General features: G+C 42.8%; 1 protein-coding gene across 1 annotated transcript in view; it reads right to left on the bottom strand.

Annotated features, from left to right (window-relative positions):
* The window catches only part of COL11A1 (collagen type XI alpha 1 chain), a 700769-nt gene that overhangs the window by 635298 nt on the left and 47293 nt on the right, over window positions 1-18178 (bottom strand). The window contains exon 3 of the mRNA XM_030205574.1: window positions 1783-1996. Within this exon, the coding sequence (XP_030061434.1) occupies window positions 1783-1996 (214 nt within the window). The remainder of the gene's footprint in view (window positions 1-1782; window positions 1997-18178) is intronic.

Genomic DNA, 18178 nt, shown 5'->3' with positions numbered 1-18178 from the left:
GAGGATAGGGGTAGTATGAGTAAAGCGACCCTGGCGGAAGACAAGATGGGCAGCAGAGTTTTGAACCGATTGGAGATGGGAGAGGTGACTAAGTGGGAGGCCAGCAAGAAGCAGATTGCAGTAGTCTAAACGAGAGGTGACAAGGGTGTGGATGATGGTTTTGGTAGAGTGCTCGGAAAGAAAGGGGTGGATTTTACGGATGTTGTAAAGAAAGAAATGACAGGTCTTGGCGATCTGCTGGATATGAGCAGAGAAGGAGAGAGAAGAGTCAAAGATGACACAAAAGAGGGGAAGGAAATTAGAGAGGAGCTCTTCAATGCCTATGAGGACAATATAGGTGAAGGTGTTTCCAGACAAGATAACAAAGAAGGTGAGAAGAAATGATGGGAAGATAATTTTGGACATCTGCTATTTTTTTCTTGTAGGAATAAAGCAGAAGACTCAGAAGCACGGTCTGACACTGAGCTGTAATCTCTCACAGAGGAGCAAATATTAACTTCTTGAAATAGCTGATGGAAGAAGTTACCTTGGAAATTGATAAAGGAAGAGACATATGTCTCTTATGCATGTTTAATTATGGCTTTATATTTACCCTATATTGTTTACATTTCTTTAATTCAACTGTAGATTTGGTTTCTTGCCACTATCATTCAGCACATCTCAAATTTCATCTAAGCCTTTGAAGGATGTGAACTACCTTGTCTAGATCTGTGTTCCTGAAGAGGAGAAACTTTGTCCAAAGCAAAGGGAGAAAAATTACCAGAAAAATGTGAACTCCCTTGACCAAAGGTATCTAGGTCCATAACAGGAAAGACTAAGTCCAAAACTAACTAAGTGGTGATCAGTCTTCCAATATGCAAATGCAATATTTCTCATCTACAATTTTGCATAGGTCACTTAGGTGAGAAAAGAGACATCAAACTCAAGACATTCACAAATTTGCAATTTAACAAAAGGCTCAGTGAACTTGGAACATTTGGTAAAATATGTACAAGGCAGCTGAAATACTCATGTCTTTGGCAACATATAGAGTAGGAGCAGCCATTTTATACATTTTTTTAAGCAGAAAAATGAAGAGCAGGCTCGCTCAAGGTTCTATATGTATAAATTAATTAATATATTTATTAAAAACATTTGATATACCATCTTTCTAGGTAATTACCAAATCAAAGTGATTTACATGAATTATTCAGCTGTAAAATGTGGTACATTTAACCCAATTAACAATAAAACAAAGCATGCACAGACAAAAATCATAGTTCAATAACCCTACAGTCAAACAATCAATAGACATTTAAACACATAGTCAATGGATTTTGCAACCTTCATGTGCATGTGCTGGCACTGATACTTGTAAGTAGCAAAGTTTTCAAAATTGGATATGCAAAGGGACCCAAACTCGAAAAACTCTAATTTTGTGATTTTTAAAGTAGTTTTAAATAGCAGAGGCATTTAATCACTTTTCTCCCTCTGATTCACTTTCCTAAACACCAGCTCCAAATGAGCAGTTAGCTAACATTATGCATTGTCAGGAAACAGACGTAAGTGACATCAGAGACATTTAAGGTACCATATATATTTATTTTAGCTGCAAAATAAGAAATACACATCAATACCACACATAGAACATGCCCCCTTCAAAACACTGCATGCTATAGGTATACATGAGGTAAGTAATGGCTATTCTAAGATATCTACTTACAGGTGAATCATGGCACCTAATACTTCTAAAATGACCTCTACAACATGTGAATGCTCATTGATAATAAACGTTTTACTTACTTGCCATCTGCGATGTTGGTGCCTTTGAAAATAGGATATTCTTCAGAGGCAGGTTTACCATTTTGGTCATCATATAGGAAAACAGGAGATCTACCAACCTCAACTCCCAACTGCAGAATACCATGTTCACTGTAAACTGATAAAAGGAAGGACTGGAGGCCTTTAGTAGGTTTTATTGTAAGTAAAATTGAAAAATCTTTGGGAAAAACTCCACCTGAAAAACAAACAAAAAACAAAGTTGATATATACTTAGAGGGGCATTTTCGAACAGGGACACCCATCTCTAAGGGCGCCCATCTCTGAGGATGTCCCCGCGAAGGGGCGGGGTATCCCGTATTATCGAAACAAGATGGGCGTCCATCTTTCGTTTTGATAATACGGTCGGGGATGCCCAAATCTCAGAATTTAGGTCGACCTAAGAGATGGACGACCTCAGTTTTCGCTGATAATGGAAACCGACGACGCCCATCTCAAAAACGACCAAATACAAGCCCTTTGGTCATGGGAGGAGCCAGCATTCGTAGTGCACTGGTCCCCCTCACATGCCAGGACACCAACCGGGCACCCTAGGGGGCACTTTTACAAAAACAAAAAAAAAGGTAAAAGAGCTCCCAGGTGCACAGCACCCTTCCCTTGGGTGTTGAGCCCCCCCAAATCCCCCTCAAAACCCACTGCCCACAAGTCTACACCATTACTATAGCCCTAAGGGGTGAAGGGGGGCACCTACATGTGGGTACAGTGGGTGGGGGGGGTTGGACGACTAAGCATTAAGCAGCACAATTGTAACAGGTAGGGGGGGGATGGGCCTGGGTCCACCTGCCTGACGTCCAGTGCACCCCCTAACAACTGCTCCAGGGACCTGCATACTGCTGCTTGGGAGGAGGGTATGACATTTGAGGGTGAAAATAAAAAGTTGTGAAACATCATTTTTGTGGTGGGAGGGGGTTAGTGACCACTGGGGGAGTCAGGGGAGGTCATCCCCGACTCCCTCTGGGGTCATCTGGTCATTTAGGGCACTTTTGGGGCCTTATTCGTGAAAAAAACAGGGTCCAGGAAAAGTGCCCTAAATTCTAGCTACAAACGCATCCATTATCGGCGAAAGGCGCCCATCTCTGTTCGGGTGATAACCACGCCCCAGTTCCGCCTTCACCACGCCTCCGACACGCCCCCGTCCACTTTGTCCGCATCCGCGACGGAGTGCAGTTGAAAGCGTCCAAAGTTCGGCTTTCGATTATACCGCTTTATTTGTTTTTGTGAGAAAGACGCCCATCTCCCGATTTAGGTCGGAACTTGGGCGTTTTTCTCGTTCGATTATAAGCTGGTTAGTCTTCCTTGAAATATTATATACAGTGGAATACAATTTCACTCTGAGGCCTGCCAAATAATTTTAAATGTATAAGTTACAATATCTGTTTAAATTTATGCAAATTTACAGTGGTGCTGTCTGTCCAAGTGATGCCACTGAAAATCTCCCACCCAAAAAAACATTTTTTGCCAGCCTCTATGCCAGCCTCACATGTCATACCCAGCTGCATCACAGCAGTATGAAGGTCCCTGGAGCAACAAGTCCTAGAGGCCTGCGTGTATGCAGGTCCCTGGAGCACTTTTAGTGGGTACCGCAGTGCACTTCAGCCAGGTGGACCCAGGCCCACCCCCCCCCACCCGTAACACTTGTGCTGGTAAATGGGAGGCCTCCAAAACCCACTGTACCACATGTAGGTGCCCCCTTCACCCCTAAGAGCTATGGTAGTGTTGTACATTTGTGGGTAGTGGGTTTTGGAGGAGGGGGGGTTGGGTGCTCAGCACCCGTGGTAAGGGAACTATGCATGTGGGAGTGTTGTCTGAAGTCCACCACACTGACCTCTAGGGTGCCCAGTTGGTGTCTTGGCATGTCAGGGGGGCAAGTGTACTATGAATCGTGGCCCCTCCCATGACCAAATGGCTCGGATTAGGACGTTTTTGAGCTGGGCTTTTTTAGTTTCCATTATCGCTAAAAAAAACAAACGCCCAGCTGAAAAACGTCCATTTTTTCGAAAATACGGTCTGTCCCGCCTCTTCACGTACCTGTTTTCGGACATAGACGCCCATGGAGATAGGCGTTCGCGTTCGATTATGCCCCTCAGAGAGTACCAGACTGGATGGCATAGGAGTGAGGGGAGAATTCAAGGGGGTAGAAAGAAAAGGTAGTGAGTACACAAGGGAGAATGGCACAGATGAAGGGGAATACTCTAATGGATGGGAGGTACATAGTGAATGCAGGAGGGTGGGGGAAGAAGCCTAATTTGTCCAACATCTCACATACACACCCTAATATTTCCAAGCTCCCAACCCACACACATACCCACTGAACTCCCTCCCCAAAGCCCTTAATCCACACAACCCTGTTACACACACCCTTACCCAACTCCCCACACATGTCTACAGCTAGCCCACTCAATATATCCAATACATAACACAATATACCCGAACCCCCAACACACATACTCACCATTCCCATATCCCCAACACACTCTCATTCTTCACTTACTCATCTTCCCAAACACACACTCACAGACATGCCCAGCATAGCCCCACAGACTCAACGCTCTCTCACAGACACACATATATCACCCCATGCCCTGACATCCAACCCACACATCCACATACATAAACATCTCCATGTAGTTAAATATGTGACCCATGGAGCAAACAGGTACTACAAGTGGGGTATGTGATTTATTTATGCTACAAGATACAGGGATATCAACTGCATAATCCTGTAAAATTTCAGCCTCAGGTATGGACTAATTACATCTTTTAAAAATGAGAAATATTTAGGAATTTTAAAAAGTATTTTTTTTGTAAAAACACATTTGAAAAGTAGCAAACTAAAAAATCATAAAAAACATCAAAATTGTGAAAACAATTTGCAAAGACATTTCTACTGAACCTAAAGTACACAAACTTTTAAAAATGAAAGTTGCCTACATTTACTCTTCCATACTTTTATAGCCTTTATCTCTGTTATTTGCAACTCCATTTTTAGTATCTTTTCATTCAGCGGATCACATATAAAAAGATAACACTGAAAAACCTACAGCATCTGTCACTACTCACACATTATACCCACAATTCCTACCAACCCACACATCCTCTGCTACCTTACTGAGGGGCCCTTTAACTAAGCTGTGGAGGCACCTATGCTCGCTCAACGTGCATCAATTTGGAATTACCACCCAGCTACCATGTGGCCTGGGCGGTAATTTCATTTTTTATGTGCGTTCCCTACGTGCGCCAGAAAATACTTTTTTATTTTCTGGCACGTGGCTCTACTGGGCCGTAAAAGGCATTCTATGCGCATAGACCATTACTGCCCGGTTAACGCATAAGACCTTACCGCTAAATCAATGAGTGGTGGTATGGTCTCAGACCCAAAATGGACACGCACCAATTTTCATTTTGTCGCACCTGCATTTTCGGTCAAAATTTTAAAAAAGTCATTTTTACAGGTGCACTGAAAAATGGGTCTGCGTGTATCCAAAACAAACACCTACACTAGCACAAGCTATTTTTCAGCACATCTTAGTAAAAGGACCCCTGAGAAACACTTTACCACGGATGGTTCAACCACATTCACCAGGAAGATATGCCTAAGTCTATGAATGGAGGAACGGGTCATACTGTAAGTCTACACTTTTCAACTTGTTTTCTATAAGATGAGCTTCATTTCCTGAGGAGTAAAACCTACTGTTGGCGTGCTGTGATTTGTCAATAATTATAATGGAGAAATGGTCACACCAAGGATGAATTTACTTCAGTCCTTGGAGTCTGAATAGTGGAGGAAAGAGGGTAACTGCCTTCTTGCAAGTATATCATGCCTTCAGATAAGAAATGCATTGAGACATACAGTAGTGACATGATTTGTAAGCTTGTCACATTTCATAAGTTAGCGTAACATTGATTGGAATATTCAGTCACTCTTGACTGACTGACAGGTGCCCCTCCCCCTTCCCCAAACTCTTCCCCACCCTCATTTGCAGCTTTAGATAATATCAGTGGAAGATTTGTGAAGCAGCAGGAAGACAAATTTTTTGTCATTTTGACATGATGTAATCACTCTAGAGAAGATGAGTGCTGTGATTTGCCAACTAGTTAAGCAGGCACCATCCCAAGCACATTTTAAAATGCAAAAGTAAATGCTTAAATAAGAAACGGGCCTCATCCTGTAACCAACACAAATGCACTAAAGATGGGGTCACCCTCTCCCATCCTTGACCACCTAGAATCAGTCTTGCTGCAACATTCTACAAAGCCTGTAAATGATGGCAGATGACGTTTAATGTGAGCAAGTGCAAAGTGATGCATGTGGGAAAGAGGAACCTGAATTATAGCTACGTAATGCAAGGTTCCACATTAGGAGTCACCAACCAGTAAAGGGATCTAGGCATCATGCTGATGATATGCTGATACCCTCTGCTCAGTGTGTGGCAGCATTTAAGAAAGCAAATAGAATGTTAGATATTAAGGAATGGAAAACAAAAATGAAGATGTTATAATACCTCCATGGGACGACTGCACCTCAAATATTGTGTTCAATTCTGGTCACCGGATCTTAAAAAAGATGTGGAGGGGCATAATCGAATGGGGATGACCATCTCTAAGGGCGCCCATCTCTAATCAAGATGGGCGTCCATCTTTCGTTTCGATAATACGGTCGGGGACGCCCAAATCTCAACATTTAGGTCGACCTTAGAGATGGGCGACCTCGGTTTTTGCCGATAATGGAAACCGAGGATGCCCATCTCAAAATGACCAAATCCAATGCATTTGGTCATGGGAGGAGCCACCGTTCGTAGTGCACTGGTCCCCCTGACATGCCAGGACACCAGCCTGGCACCCTAGGGGGCACTGCAGTGGACTTCCTAAATTGCTCCCAAGTCCATAGCTCCCTTCCCTTGAGTGCTGAGCCCCCCCCCCAAAAAAAAACCCAAACCCACTCCCCATAACTGTACACCACTTCCATAGCCCTTATGGGTGAAGGGGGTACTTACATGTGGGTACAGTGGGTTTTGGAGGGGCTTGGAGGGCTCAACATTTACCACCACAAGTATAAGAGGTAGGGGGGGATGGGCCTGGGTCCGCCTGCCTGAAGTGCACTGCACCCACTAAACACTGGAGAAAGACGCCCATCTCCCGATTTGGGTCGCAATATAGGCGTTTTTCTCTTTCTCTCTCCTATTATGAGGGTGAGTATTGTGGGGATGAGTATTATCAGGATAGGGATGGGGAGCTTTAACTGCATGTAGGTGGTATAGATGTGGCTGTGGACATGTAGGTTTTTCTTTCCTTCATATCTTCCCCTGCACCTTTCTCTTTATTTTGTCCTTTCTTACCCTTTGCTGCTATCTCTTCTTTTCTCCCATACTGTCACATTTACAAAGCTGGAAACTGGGTTTGTGAGCCCTTGGGCCACTGCCGAGGAGCGGCAGTGGCAGGTAAAACCACCCCACGCTAGAGACAGGGCAGATCTCTGACAAACAGTTAGGCTTCACCTGCACCTGGCCACTTTCCACCAAGAGTTGAGCTCAAGGCTTCAGGTGTCCGGCAGGACTTACTGGACAGGGCAGGACTGGCTAACAGCTAGGCAGCACAGGGACAGCAAGGCAGGGAAAGGATAGGCTAAAGGACAGGACTGAAAGCTGCGAGCAGCCACTGAAACAGGGAACAAACACAGCTAGACAGGAGACTGAACTGAAAGCTGAAAACAGCCACTGAAGCAGGGAACAAACACAGATAAACCCAGAACTAGGCAAGACATACAAACAAGACACAAGACTGGGAAACAAGCAATACTCTAAACTAAACATAGACTAACTAGAACAGGCAAGACTTCAGGCAAGAACTACAGCAAGGAAACAAACTCAGGCTGAAGTGCAAAAGCACCAACATACCAGGGCCTTAGATGCAATGCAAAGGCAAAGCAGCAAGGTTTCAAAATAGCTAATAAGCCCAGCAGCATCTGGAGCTCAGCTGCAACCATCACCAGGAAACTATGGGTGCTGTGTAGGTTCAATCCAAGCAAGCAAGTATGGCAGCCCGGAAGATCCGGACCGGACTGGGCTGAAATCTGGAATGGGTGACGGTCCACAGCAGCCACTGGTTCTGGCCACCAGAGGGCGAGGTGAGCACAAACGTAACACATACACCCATCCCTTGCTCCCTTCCCCTATCATAGAACCTTGCATTTTCTATCTCCTTCTTGCACTATCTCCCTACTTTCACTGCTTTCAAGCACCCTTCCAATTCACTTCCTCCCCCTCTACTCTGTCTCACTGCACCCCACTCTTTAATACTGCCCCTTACCTTACCCTTTACTTGTTCCTCTTCTCCTTTCCACCTTTCTAACTCCAAAATTTCCTTTATGCTCCGTTCTCTTTCTCTTTTCCTCCTTTAAACACACTTGTTTTATGCCACCCCTCCTCTCCCGTATTCTCTCCTCCTTTTTAACTCCATCTCTGCCTTCTCTTTCTATCCCCTCTACCCTACCCCTTCTCTTATATTCCATCCCTCATCCCTCCCCTCTTTTTCTTCTCTCCACATTTCCTCGTGCTCTGCCCCCCTCCCACACACACACATTTCCCTCACTTTCTCTAACCATACCCCTTTTTCACTCTGCCACTTCTCTCTAGGCTCAGCCTAACTTCTCTAGCAGAACCTTGGGACTCTGGCCAGTTTTTCAATGCTTCTCTCCCTCCTTCTTGCAGGCAAGACCTCTTCTAGTAGGACCTGTGGATTCTGGCCAACTCTTCACTTTTCTCTCCACTCTGTTGACGCGTACCCATCTATTTGTTCATGTACCAACAGAAAAAGAGACAGACAGATGAATAGAGCCTCCTCAGCAGGCACTATCACTTAAGTGAAATGCGCCTCATAAGTTATCCCTTAAGTATTCACCTTATTTTTATTAGTAATCAAGAAACATCCCCCCCCCCCCCAATATTCAAAGCTATTTAACAAGACAGACATAACTGCTGACCAGTTAAATAGTATATCTGTGCCTAAATGCAGATATTCAGTGGGAAATAACTGGTTATTTATCTTCTGCTAAATATCTGCAGTTAGTCGCTAGTCACTACCTTGCTATATTGCGTGACATAGAGGGGCATAATTGAACGAAAACGCCTATCTCCATGGGCGTTTATCTCCAAGAACGGGTCCGTGAAGGGGCGGACCGAACTGTATTTTGGGAAAAAAATAGACGCCCATGTTTTATTCAACAATGTGTGAGCTGGGCATTTTTGTTTTTCAGCGATAATGGAAAATGAAAGCGCCCAGCTCAAAAACGAATAAATCCAAGACATTTATTCGTGGGAGGGGCCAGGATTCGTAGTGCACTGGTCCCCCTCACATGCCAGGACAACAACCGGGCACCCTAGGGGGCACTTTTACAAAACCAAAAAAACAGGTAAAAGAGCTCCCAGGTGCATAGCACCTTCCCTTGTGTGTTGAGCCCCCCAAATCCCCCTCAAAACCCACTGCCCACAAGTCTACACCATTACTATAGCCCTAAGGGGTGAAGGGGGGCACCTACATGTGGGTACAGTGGGTTTGGGGGGGTTGGACGACTAATAAGCATTAAGCAGCACAATTGTAACAGGTAGGGGGGATGGGCCTGGGTCCACCTGCCTGAAGTCCACTGCACCCCCTAACAACTCCTCCAGTGACCTGCATACTGCTGCCAGGGAGCTGGGTATGACATTTGAGGGTGAAAATAAAAATTTGTGAAACATCATTCTTTTGTGGTGGGAGTGGGTTAGTGACCACTGGGGGAGTCAGGGGAGGTCATCCCCGATTCCCTCCAGTGGTCATCTGGTCATTTAGGGCACTTTTGGGGGCCTTATTCGTGAAAAAACAGGGTCCAGGAAAAGTGTCCTAAATTCTAGCTAAAAACGCATACTTTTTTCCCATTATCAGTGAAATGCGCCCATCTTTGTTCAGCAGATAACCACGCCCCAGTTCCGCCTTCGCCACACCTCTGACACGCCCCCATAAACTTTGTCCGCATCCGCGACGGAGTGCAGTTGAAAACGTCCAAAAATCGGCTTTCGATTATACCGCTTTATTCGGTTTTGTGAGATAAACGTCCATCTCCCGATTTAGGTCGGAACTTGGGCGTTTTTCTCGTTCGATTATAAGCAGGATAGCCAGTTAGACATGCATATTTAGCGCTGAACTAGCTATGCTCAGTGGTTAAAATAGGTGACATAAATAGCAGGCCTATCTTTAATCGCTAAAAAGTTAACTGGTTAGCCCTAAATATCGGCTTAACTGTTCTTTCAAATTTATAGTCCTGATAGTCTTACCTTTAATTTCTTTCCTCATCCAGATTTTATTAAAACAGATAGGGGCCCTTTTACAGATTGGCAGTAAGCCCAATGCGGGCTTACCGCTCGCTATTTTGGGACTACCGTCAGCCCAACATGGCTGCTGGTGGTAGCCCCGTCCCAAGCGCGCACTGCCCAGTTATCTTTTGGTTAGGGCTAGAACCCTTATCGCCACCTCAATTGGTGGCAGTAAGGGCTCCCCGCCGCATGGTCACGCAGTGAGAGTTATCTCACCATGTGGCCATTTTTTTCGGGGGGGGGGGGGGTTACTAGCTGCGGGAAAAAGGGACCTGGCACATGGGAAAAACAGCCCCCACTGCCAGCACAGGGCCCTTTTTCACACAGCTTAGTAAAAGGACCCCATTATTTTGGGTTCAGTTTACAGTTCTGTGCATTTGTGCATCTTGGAGAATTCCAACTAAAACAATATTACAGTTTTACTGTTTATCAAATTCTTATCTCCCTGCATGTGAGTAGTAGTTTAACCTTATTTGAAAGATATGTCAAGATTAGAAGGAGCAAAGTCAGCAGACCAGAGACTCTCAGCTTGGAACTACAAACTACAGCTGGTAAAATAAGAGAAATGAGTTGTTTATATTGTAAATCAGTTGCCAAGAACATTAAGTCAAGTATGTACAATGGAGAATATAATTTTTATAAAGAATGTCTGATGGATATTAATTAAGGACTATGATGAACAGCATAGATTTTCCAAGACCTCATTTGGGCAGAATTTATTGTGTTCAGTCCACCAATAAAATGAAAGATAAAATTCAAGTCCCTGCTTGCTGCACAAAAGATTCATGGAAGTACATTTGCAATAAAACTGCATAATTATAAAAGCAGGTACCCACAAAACACTTGCAGTGGCCCCAGGACTTGATGCCCCCTTCCCTTTGCCTCTGACGGCCTCAATGAGATGGGAAACACAGGACACTGGTTCTTTCATGAGTCTCCCTATTCCTATTCCCTCACACCTCCAATGACTTTACCAGTCTACCTTATTTCCAGTACCAGTTCCCTATTTCCATGAAACCTAGCAATTGTGCTTTCCCAGAGCTTTTCCCATGGCTGGCCAATCTATGAATCCCGATATCAACTGTGGGCTCCAGGCCAATGCTGGAGCCCACTTCTTTCCTCCATGGTTGCTTCAATCCTGTGGCATTCAGGCTAGCAGAATGTGCCCATGAATAACTGTATGCATGTACACCCCACTGTTTTATAGACAGATGGAAACCTCTTGAGGTAAGCACATTATTTTATTTATTTGTTACAATTGTATCCCACATTTTCCCACCTATTTGTAGGCTCAATGCGGCTTACATAGTACCGGAGAGGCATTTGCAGACTCCGGTGAGAACAAATACAAAGTGATGTTATGGTAAGATAAAGTTCATGTGGCATGGCCACATTGGGGAAATGTACATCGGAAGAGTTGAGTATTGTCCATTAAGTACTTTAGTTTTGTTGTGTTGCAGGGATCAGGCATTTACGTTGGATCGGTGGGGTATGCCTTTTGGAACAGGATAGTTTTTAGTGATTTCCAGAAATTTAGGTAGCCATTCGTCATTTTCAGGATACTTTTTAGTGATTTCCAGAGGTTTAGGTGGCCATACGTCGTTTTCAAGGCTTTTGGTAGTGCGTTCCATACTTGTGTGCTTATGTAGGAAAAGCTGAATGCGTAAGTTGATTTGTATTTAAGTCCTTTGCAGCTTGGGTAGTGCAGATTTAGATATGATTGTGTTGATTCTGATGTGTTTCTAGTTGGTAAGTCGATTAAGTCTGTCATGTATCCCGGGTGAATTCTCTATATGGCGCTAAAAAAAGTGCTATTCTATAAGCTGTGCTTAAAGTTAGGCGTGGTTTATATAATAGCACTTATGCCCTGGACTTGTGCCTAACTTTATGATGTTCTTTTCATAAATGTTGTTAGCCACATAGCGCCCGCCATGGTGGGAATCTGTGGGATATAAATGTTCTAAATAAATAAATAAATAACTTTAGGTATGGCCATTTGCACCAGCTGAAATATGGTGCAAATGAATGCTCCTAAATTAGGCGCATATCTCCGTTATTCTATAACAATTTTTATATATATGCTAGGAACTCCCCCATTCTGCCCATGACACTCCCATTTCCGTGCCCCTTTTTTTACTCACACGTAAAATTTAGGTGCAGATCCCACGCTTAAATTTACATGTGTAAATTCCAATTAAATAATTTATTAGCACTAATTGTCTCATTATTCAAGTAAATTGTGCACGCACAAATTTTGGCAACTTTTATAGAATTAGGGGATATATTTAGACAAATCCCCCAAAATCTGTAGGAGTGGACAGATAGAAACAGGCAAAAAGCAGAAGCCAAACTTCTACAATGGTGTTTGTTTTTTCAAAAACTGATTACAAGAATATAATTCCAGAAAATGAAAGACTGATCCAAATATCATATCAACTTTTGCATTAACTAAAAGACTGTTGTTTCAAAAGGAGGAAGGTTTAAACCCCTTCCGCACTGCTTTAAGCAAATATTTCTTGGCATTTGATGTGAATGTAATGAGGAATTGAACCAGGATTTAGAGACTTAGTACAAGAACATTTTATTTTATTTTATTTTATTTTTGGGTGTTCTGTGTATATTTGATTTTAAATGATTTTTTTTTTTCTTAGAGGTAGGAGCCATGTCCTGGTAGAGGAGGGAGAAAAAGAGAAAGAGACTTTACTGCATAACTCCTCTTTTACGGGTTCAAAAAGGAAAGATAAACTGCTGATTTGGGATCCTTTATTTCAGTGACTATTGCATTTGAAAGCCCTGCCTGCAAAATAAGAAATCCTAGAGCAGATTTTTTTTTTTGTTTGTTTAGTTGATTTTTTTAACTTTTGGAAAAGAATGGTGTTTCACAGCAACCCAGACTAAAAGACCACAGAGTCATCACGCAATACGTATACTGTGATAAGTAAGCAAGTGCATAAGTGAGGCAAACTCTTCAGCAAGCTAAAAAGCAACATACAATGAAAGGCCTCTTGAAAACCAGGGAGAGGAAGGTTCTAGAATTTTACTTAGGCAACAGACACCTCAACTGCCTTTAAAAGAAAACCAACTATCCTGGAGGATGGCGAGGAGAGTCAGTTCCTTTGGAGTCATATATCTGCCTCCCACCCCTAGAGTGGGTGAAGTTCCACTAGCACCAAACTCTGAAGTGATTGTGACTGCTGAGGAGAATCAGAAGCCATGAAACTAGAGACTATGGGAGGTAATCAGGAATCCTTGGGAGAGGAAGGAATGGAAGTACTCAAGCACTGCCAGACTGCTGCATAAAAAGTCTGGACTTATCACAAGTAAACCCAGGTACATATTCTTTTTACAAAGGCATGTGGGTGGTGGATAGCTGAAATGCTCTGAATAAGAAACTATCCTATGGGAGGGGAAGTGGCAGACTGAACTGGCCAACTGGGAAAAGAAAAGATTGGTTATAAGCTAGTCAGTCTGAGAACCTGGGAATGTAAAAAGAAATGAAATGAAATGAAAATAAGTTTTTCCTGACTGGGATATTATTTGACTCATGTGGACAATTGAACAGAGAGAATGACTGTCTTCAAAAGATTTTGGGGGTATAAGTTGGGGTTTGAGTGGTTTGAGCCAAGAAACTAAAAAGAAACCACTGCAAAACTCCTGGGAACTAATTTACATTAATACATTTGCATATTGGAGCAAGAACTGTTTGCTTGGATGGAGACTTTCCTCCTCTTGAGTTAAAAACAAGGCTAAACCTTTAAAGTTTTTGTATCTGTGAAGGTCTGCTGCTGTGTTAATTCTGAGAAAGACTAATTTATCTATTGTTAGGAAATTTCACCATAAGTGTACAAGACAGCACCAAGAGGGACTCCTGCTAATTCCATGGCTCAGGATAATGCAGACACATGTAGTTACAGTCTCCGAAAGCTGCTTGTTCAGAGGTGCTCTTCTAGCTTGATAGTATAAGAATTCAGCCAATCACGTCAATTGGGTGCCTTTCTGCCTCGCCAGCAGCCTGTCAGTTCTTTTTTTTCTGTACTGTGTAGCGGACGTTAAAGCCTCACAGAAAAAGAACGTGTCCCTTCACGCTTTTAAATAAAAAAAAAAACATAAAAACAAAAAAAAGAAACTTTAAGTGTCATCCCAAAGGGCCTCATAGAGTTACCAGAGGGTAATTCCAGCTCATCTTTGCTTTCAGTTATAAACCCTGCAGGCTCACTGCAAGTACCAAAGGGTTCCAGCACCTTTGTTCTAACCCCTCAGGGGCCTTCTTCAAAGCTGCCAGACACTGCGACTGCACTGAAACTGCCTCTTTCTAAGAAGTGTACTTCTGTCAGTCACCCCTGAGTAAGTTCACCAGGTGCTGTGCATTCACCACAGCAAACAAACAAACAAAAAATGTCTGCCTCTAAGAGGCAACAAGTCAGTGCAGTCTGACCCCCCTCTTCAGCCAGCAGTGAAAAAAATTAAGCAAACCAGTGTCTAAACATTTGTCTCCTTCTATTGACACAAATATATCTCCTCATACTTCAGTGCCAGTTCCACAGCCTTCCCAACACTCCTCAACTCCTCAGGCTACAGATGACATAGCTTCTCTTCTCTTGCAATTATTCCAAAATGTTTTACAACAACCTCCATCTCACCAATATACTATCCAGTCTCCTTCAGTGGTGTCCTTCCCTCCTTTTCCATTTACACCTTCTCCTGCTCCTTCTATGAGACCTAGGACCTCTTCTCCTCCACCTGATCACTGGAGTGCTCCTCAGTCCCCCGCTATTGATGTGTTGTCTTCAGAAGAAGAAGAACCTGACCAAGTTTCTTATTTAGAACCTCAGGAAATGGCTCCTGTTTGATATATCAGAATTCTGACCCTCATACCTCTAAAACAGATAACACTCCAGAAGATGTGAACTACTCTAAATTTATTCAGACCATTCTCAAAGATCTTACTTTGTCTACTGAAACAGCTTCAATGTATAGAAAAGATTTTGAGACTGTCTTAAAGGCTGTGGACTCTCCTACTGGATCCAGAGCCGTACCTATTAATTCGATATTACAAGGACTGCAGACAAAATATGGTAAAATCCTTATACTCAGCAGCCTATCTCAAAATGATTGGATGCTAAATATAAAGCGCCTGGTCATGAAAAATCACAGCTTCTGTATCAATCTGTGGTCCTGGAAGCAGTCCTCAATAAATCTAAAGCTTTAAAGTCAACTGCACTATACCCTCCAGGTAAAGACCCTAAAACCTTGGGCATTGTTGGGAGAAAGGCTTTCTCTGAAACAATGCTGGTTTCTCAAATAGCAGCCCACCAACTTCAAATTCTCCATTACCAACACTCTTACGTTGTATTCTGTTGTGGAATCACTTTCCTCACCCTTACCTGATCAAGTAGCCTCTTTTATGCATACACTGGAAAATATAAGGTTTCATATTATTAGAAACACATGATCTGTATGATACCATTTCACACATTGCTGCTGTCTCTATTGTAGCTAGGCATATTGCATGGTTATGTGCTTCAGGTCTTCAGGATGACCTCCAAGACTGACTGGCATATGTCCCATGTCAAGGGGACAATCTTTTCAATGATAAAGTTAAAGATGCTGTCACCCAGGTTAAAGACAACCAATCAACGTTTAAAGAGCTCTCAAATCCTGCTAATGGTAATTCTACATTGCCCCAGGTACAAATAAGTACCTGTATATGTAAGCCGCATTGAGCCTGCCATGAGTGGGAAAGCGCGGGGTACAAATGTAACTAAAATAAAAAAATAAAATAAGAAATACCCACATTCCAATTACAGATGACCATATTTGTCACCATTTCCTTCCCAGTCTTCTTATAAACGCAGGTACCAGCCCTACTACCGACAACAACAGCCTATGCAACCTCAACAATCTGCCTTTCCATGCTAGAGGCAACGTTAGAACAGATCCCAACCTGCTGCTTCTTCCACTTCTACCAAGCAGGCCCCATGTTTTTGACCCTTTACCACTAGGCAGCCACCTTCAGTTTTTCTACCAATGGAGCAACATCACCACAGACAACCTGGTATTACAAATTACCTCTCAGGGCTACGGTCTGAATTTCATTTCTCCTCCTCCTCATCCTTTTGAGACCATCACCCATCACTCCTCTCACCAATCCATCATCCTCACTAAAGAGTACACTCTCTTCAAATTCAAGCAATAGAGCTGTTCCCATCCCCTGATGTTCCACAAGGTTTTTATTCCTGATATTTTCTAATACCCAGAAAGTCAGGCAGCTTCCATCTCATTCTTGATCTTAGAGACTTGAATCTCTTTCTCTAAAAAGAGAAATTTTAAATGCAATTCCTAGTCAATACTACCGCTTCTTCCTCCAAATACTTGGATGGTGACTTTGGATCTCAAGGATGCTTACACTCATATCCAAATACATTGCAGCCACTGGAAGTACCTTCACTTTACTTTTGACAACCAACATTTCCAGTTCAAGGTCCTGCCATTCGGACTTTTATCTGCACCCAGTGTTCACCAAATGCTTGGCAGTGGTAGCAGCTTTTCTCAGAAAAAACAGAGCATTTGTCATTCCTTACTTAGATGACTAGTGGATCTGTTGCAATATCTACATCTAATCAATCCTCTTTCCTTCTCAAACTATTCAATTCATAGGAGCAGTCTTGAACTCAACACCAGCATGAGCATTTCTATCTTCTGCCCATGCTCAAGCAATTCATCAGCTAACTTCTCAAATCCTGCCAGCATGAACATGTATAGCGAGAATGCTTCTTCATCTTTTCGGCCATATGTCATCAACAACAGCAGTTATCACTGTCACACGTTGGAAGATAAGACCCAATCAATGGTGCCTCAAACAGTGGGATCAGTTCAGACAGAACCTGCAACACAACTTCATCCTCTCCTCTCAACTCAAAACAGCTCTTCTTTGATGGCTTCACCTCTCTCAAGAAGCTCCAATCAAACCTCTTCCTCCCAATATCACACTTACAACAGGTGCCACTCCCTTAGGCTTGGGAGCTCATCAACCAAACCATTTCACTCAAGGAACTTGTTTTTATTACAGAACAAATGTTTCACATCAGCATCCTAGAACTTTGTGCAGTCTTCCATGCAATCAAAGCCTTCCAACAGCTTCTCTGAGGGAAAACCATTCTTCTTCATTCAGACAACCAGGTAGCAATGTTATACCTCAACAAACATGGAGGTATGGGATCCCTCACTCTTTGCCTCGAGACTTGCTGCATCTTCAATACTTTCCTCTCCATGAACTCATGATACATAACATCATACATTCCAGGTATTCAGACCATGTTAGCCTAGTGGTTCCCAAATCTGGTCCTGGAGGCACCCCAGCAATTCAGGTTTTCAGAATGCCCACAATGAATATTCATGAGATACATTTGCATGCACTGCCTTCACTGCATTTACATCTATCTCAAAAGTAACTGTTCTAGACTTTTTTAATCAATACAAAAAATACTTTATTAAATTTCCATGAACACATAAAAGTCTCCTGTCCTTAATATCAATCACATATTCTCCCCATATATACCAACCTAACTTAAAACAGTTCTTCATGCATTTCCTCTATCGCTAGAGAATCCATGCCTGCCAACTAAATTAATATGCAAAACAGTTCTTTATACATTTCTTAATTTTTTAAACACGCGACAGAGTCATTCTTTCAAATTCCTGTCACTTCAAATACTTCAAATCATCATGTATTTGCTAAACAAACTGTAGTTTTCATAGGCAGTCTTGTGACCAGTTAACGTGCTCTATCGGCTTTCTCAAGCAAATAAACGTTCACTGCAAGTCAATGAAATTACATGGTTGTTATGCAAAACTCTAGTTTTCGAGGATAACTTTACAACTTGTAAGCCGACCAATACTGTCAGCTTTTTTAGGCAAACCAAACATTGCCACATAGTTTCTTATATTTTTCTCTTGCTCCGGTTGACCTTGTATTAGTTCTCCAGTTGCAGGCTCAAATCTCCTGCCTCACTCTT

The sequence above is a fragment of the Microcaecilia unicolor genome, chromosome 6 (genome assembly GCF_901765095.1).
Source record: "Microcaecilia unicolor chromosome 6, aMicUni1.1, whole genome shotgun sequence".
In the NCBI taxonomy this organism is placed as follows: Eukaryota; Metazoa; Chordata; class Amphibia; order Gymnophiona; family Siphonopidae; genus Microcaecilia; species Microcaecilia unicolor.
The sequence above is the reverse complement of the archived record's forward strand: the minus strand, read 5'-3'. Positions and strand labels throughout refer to the sequence as shown.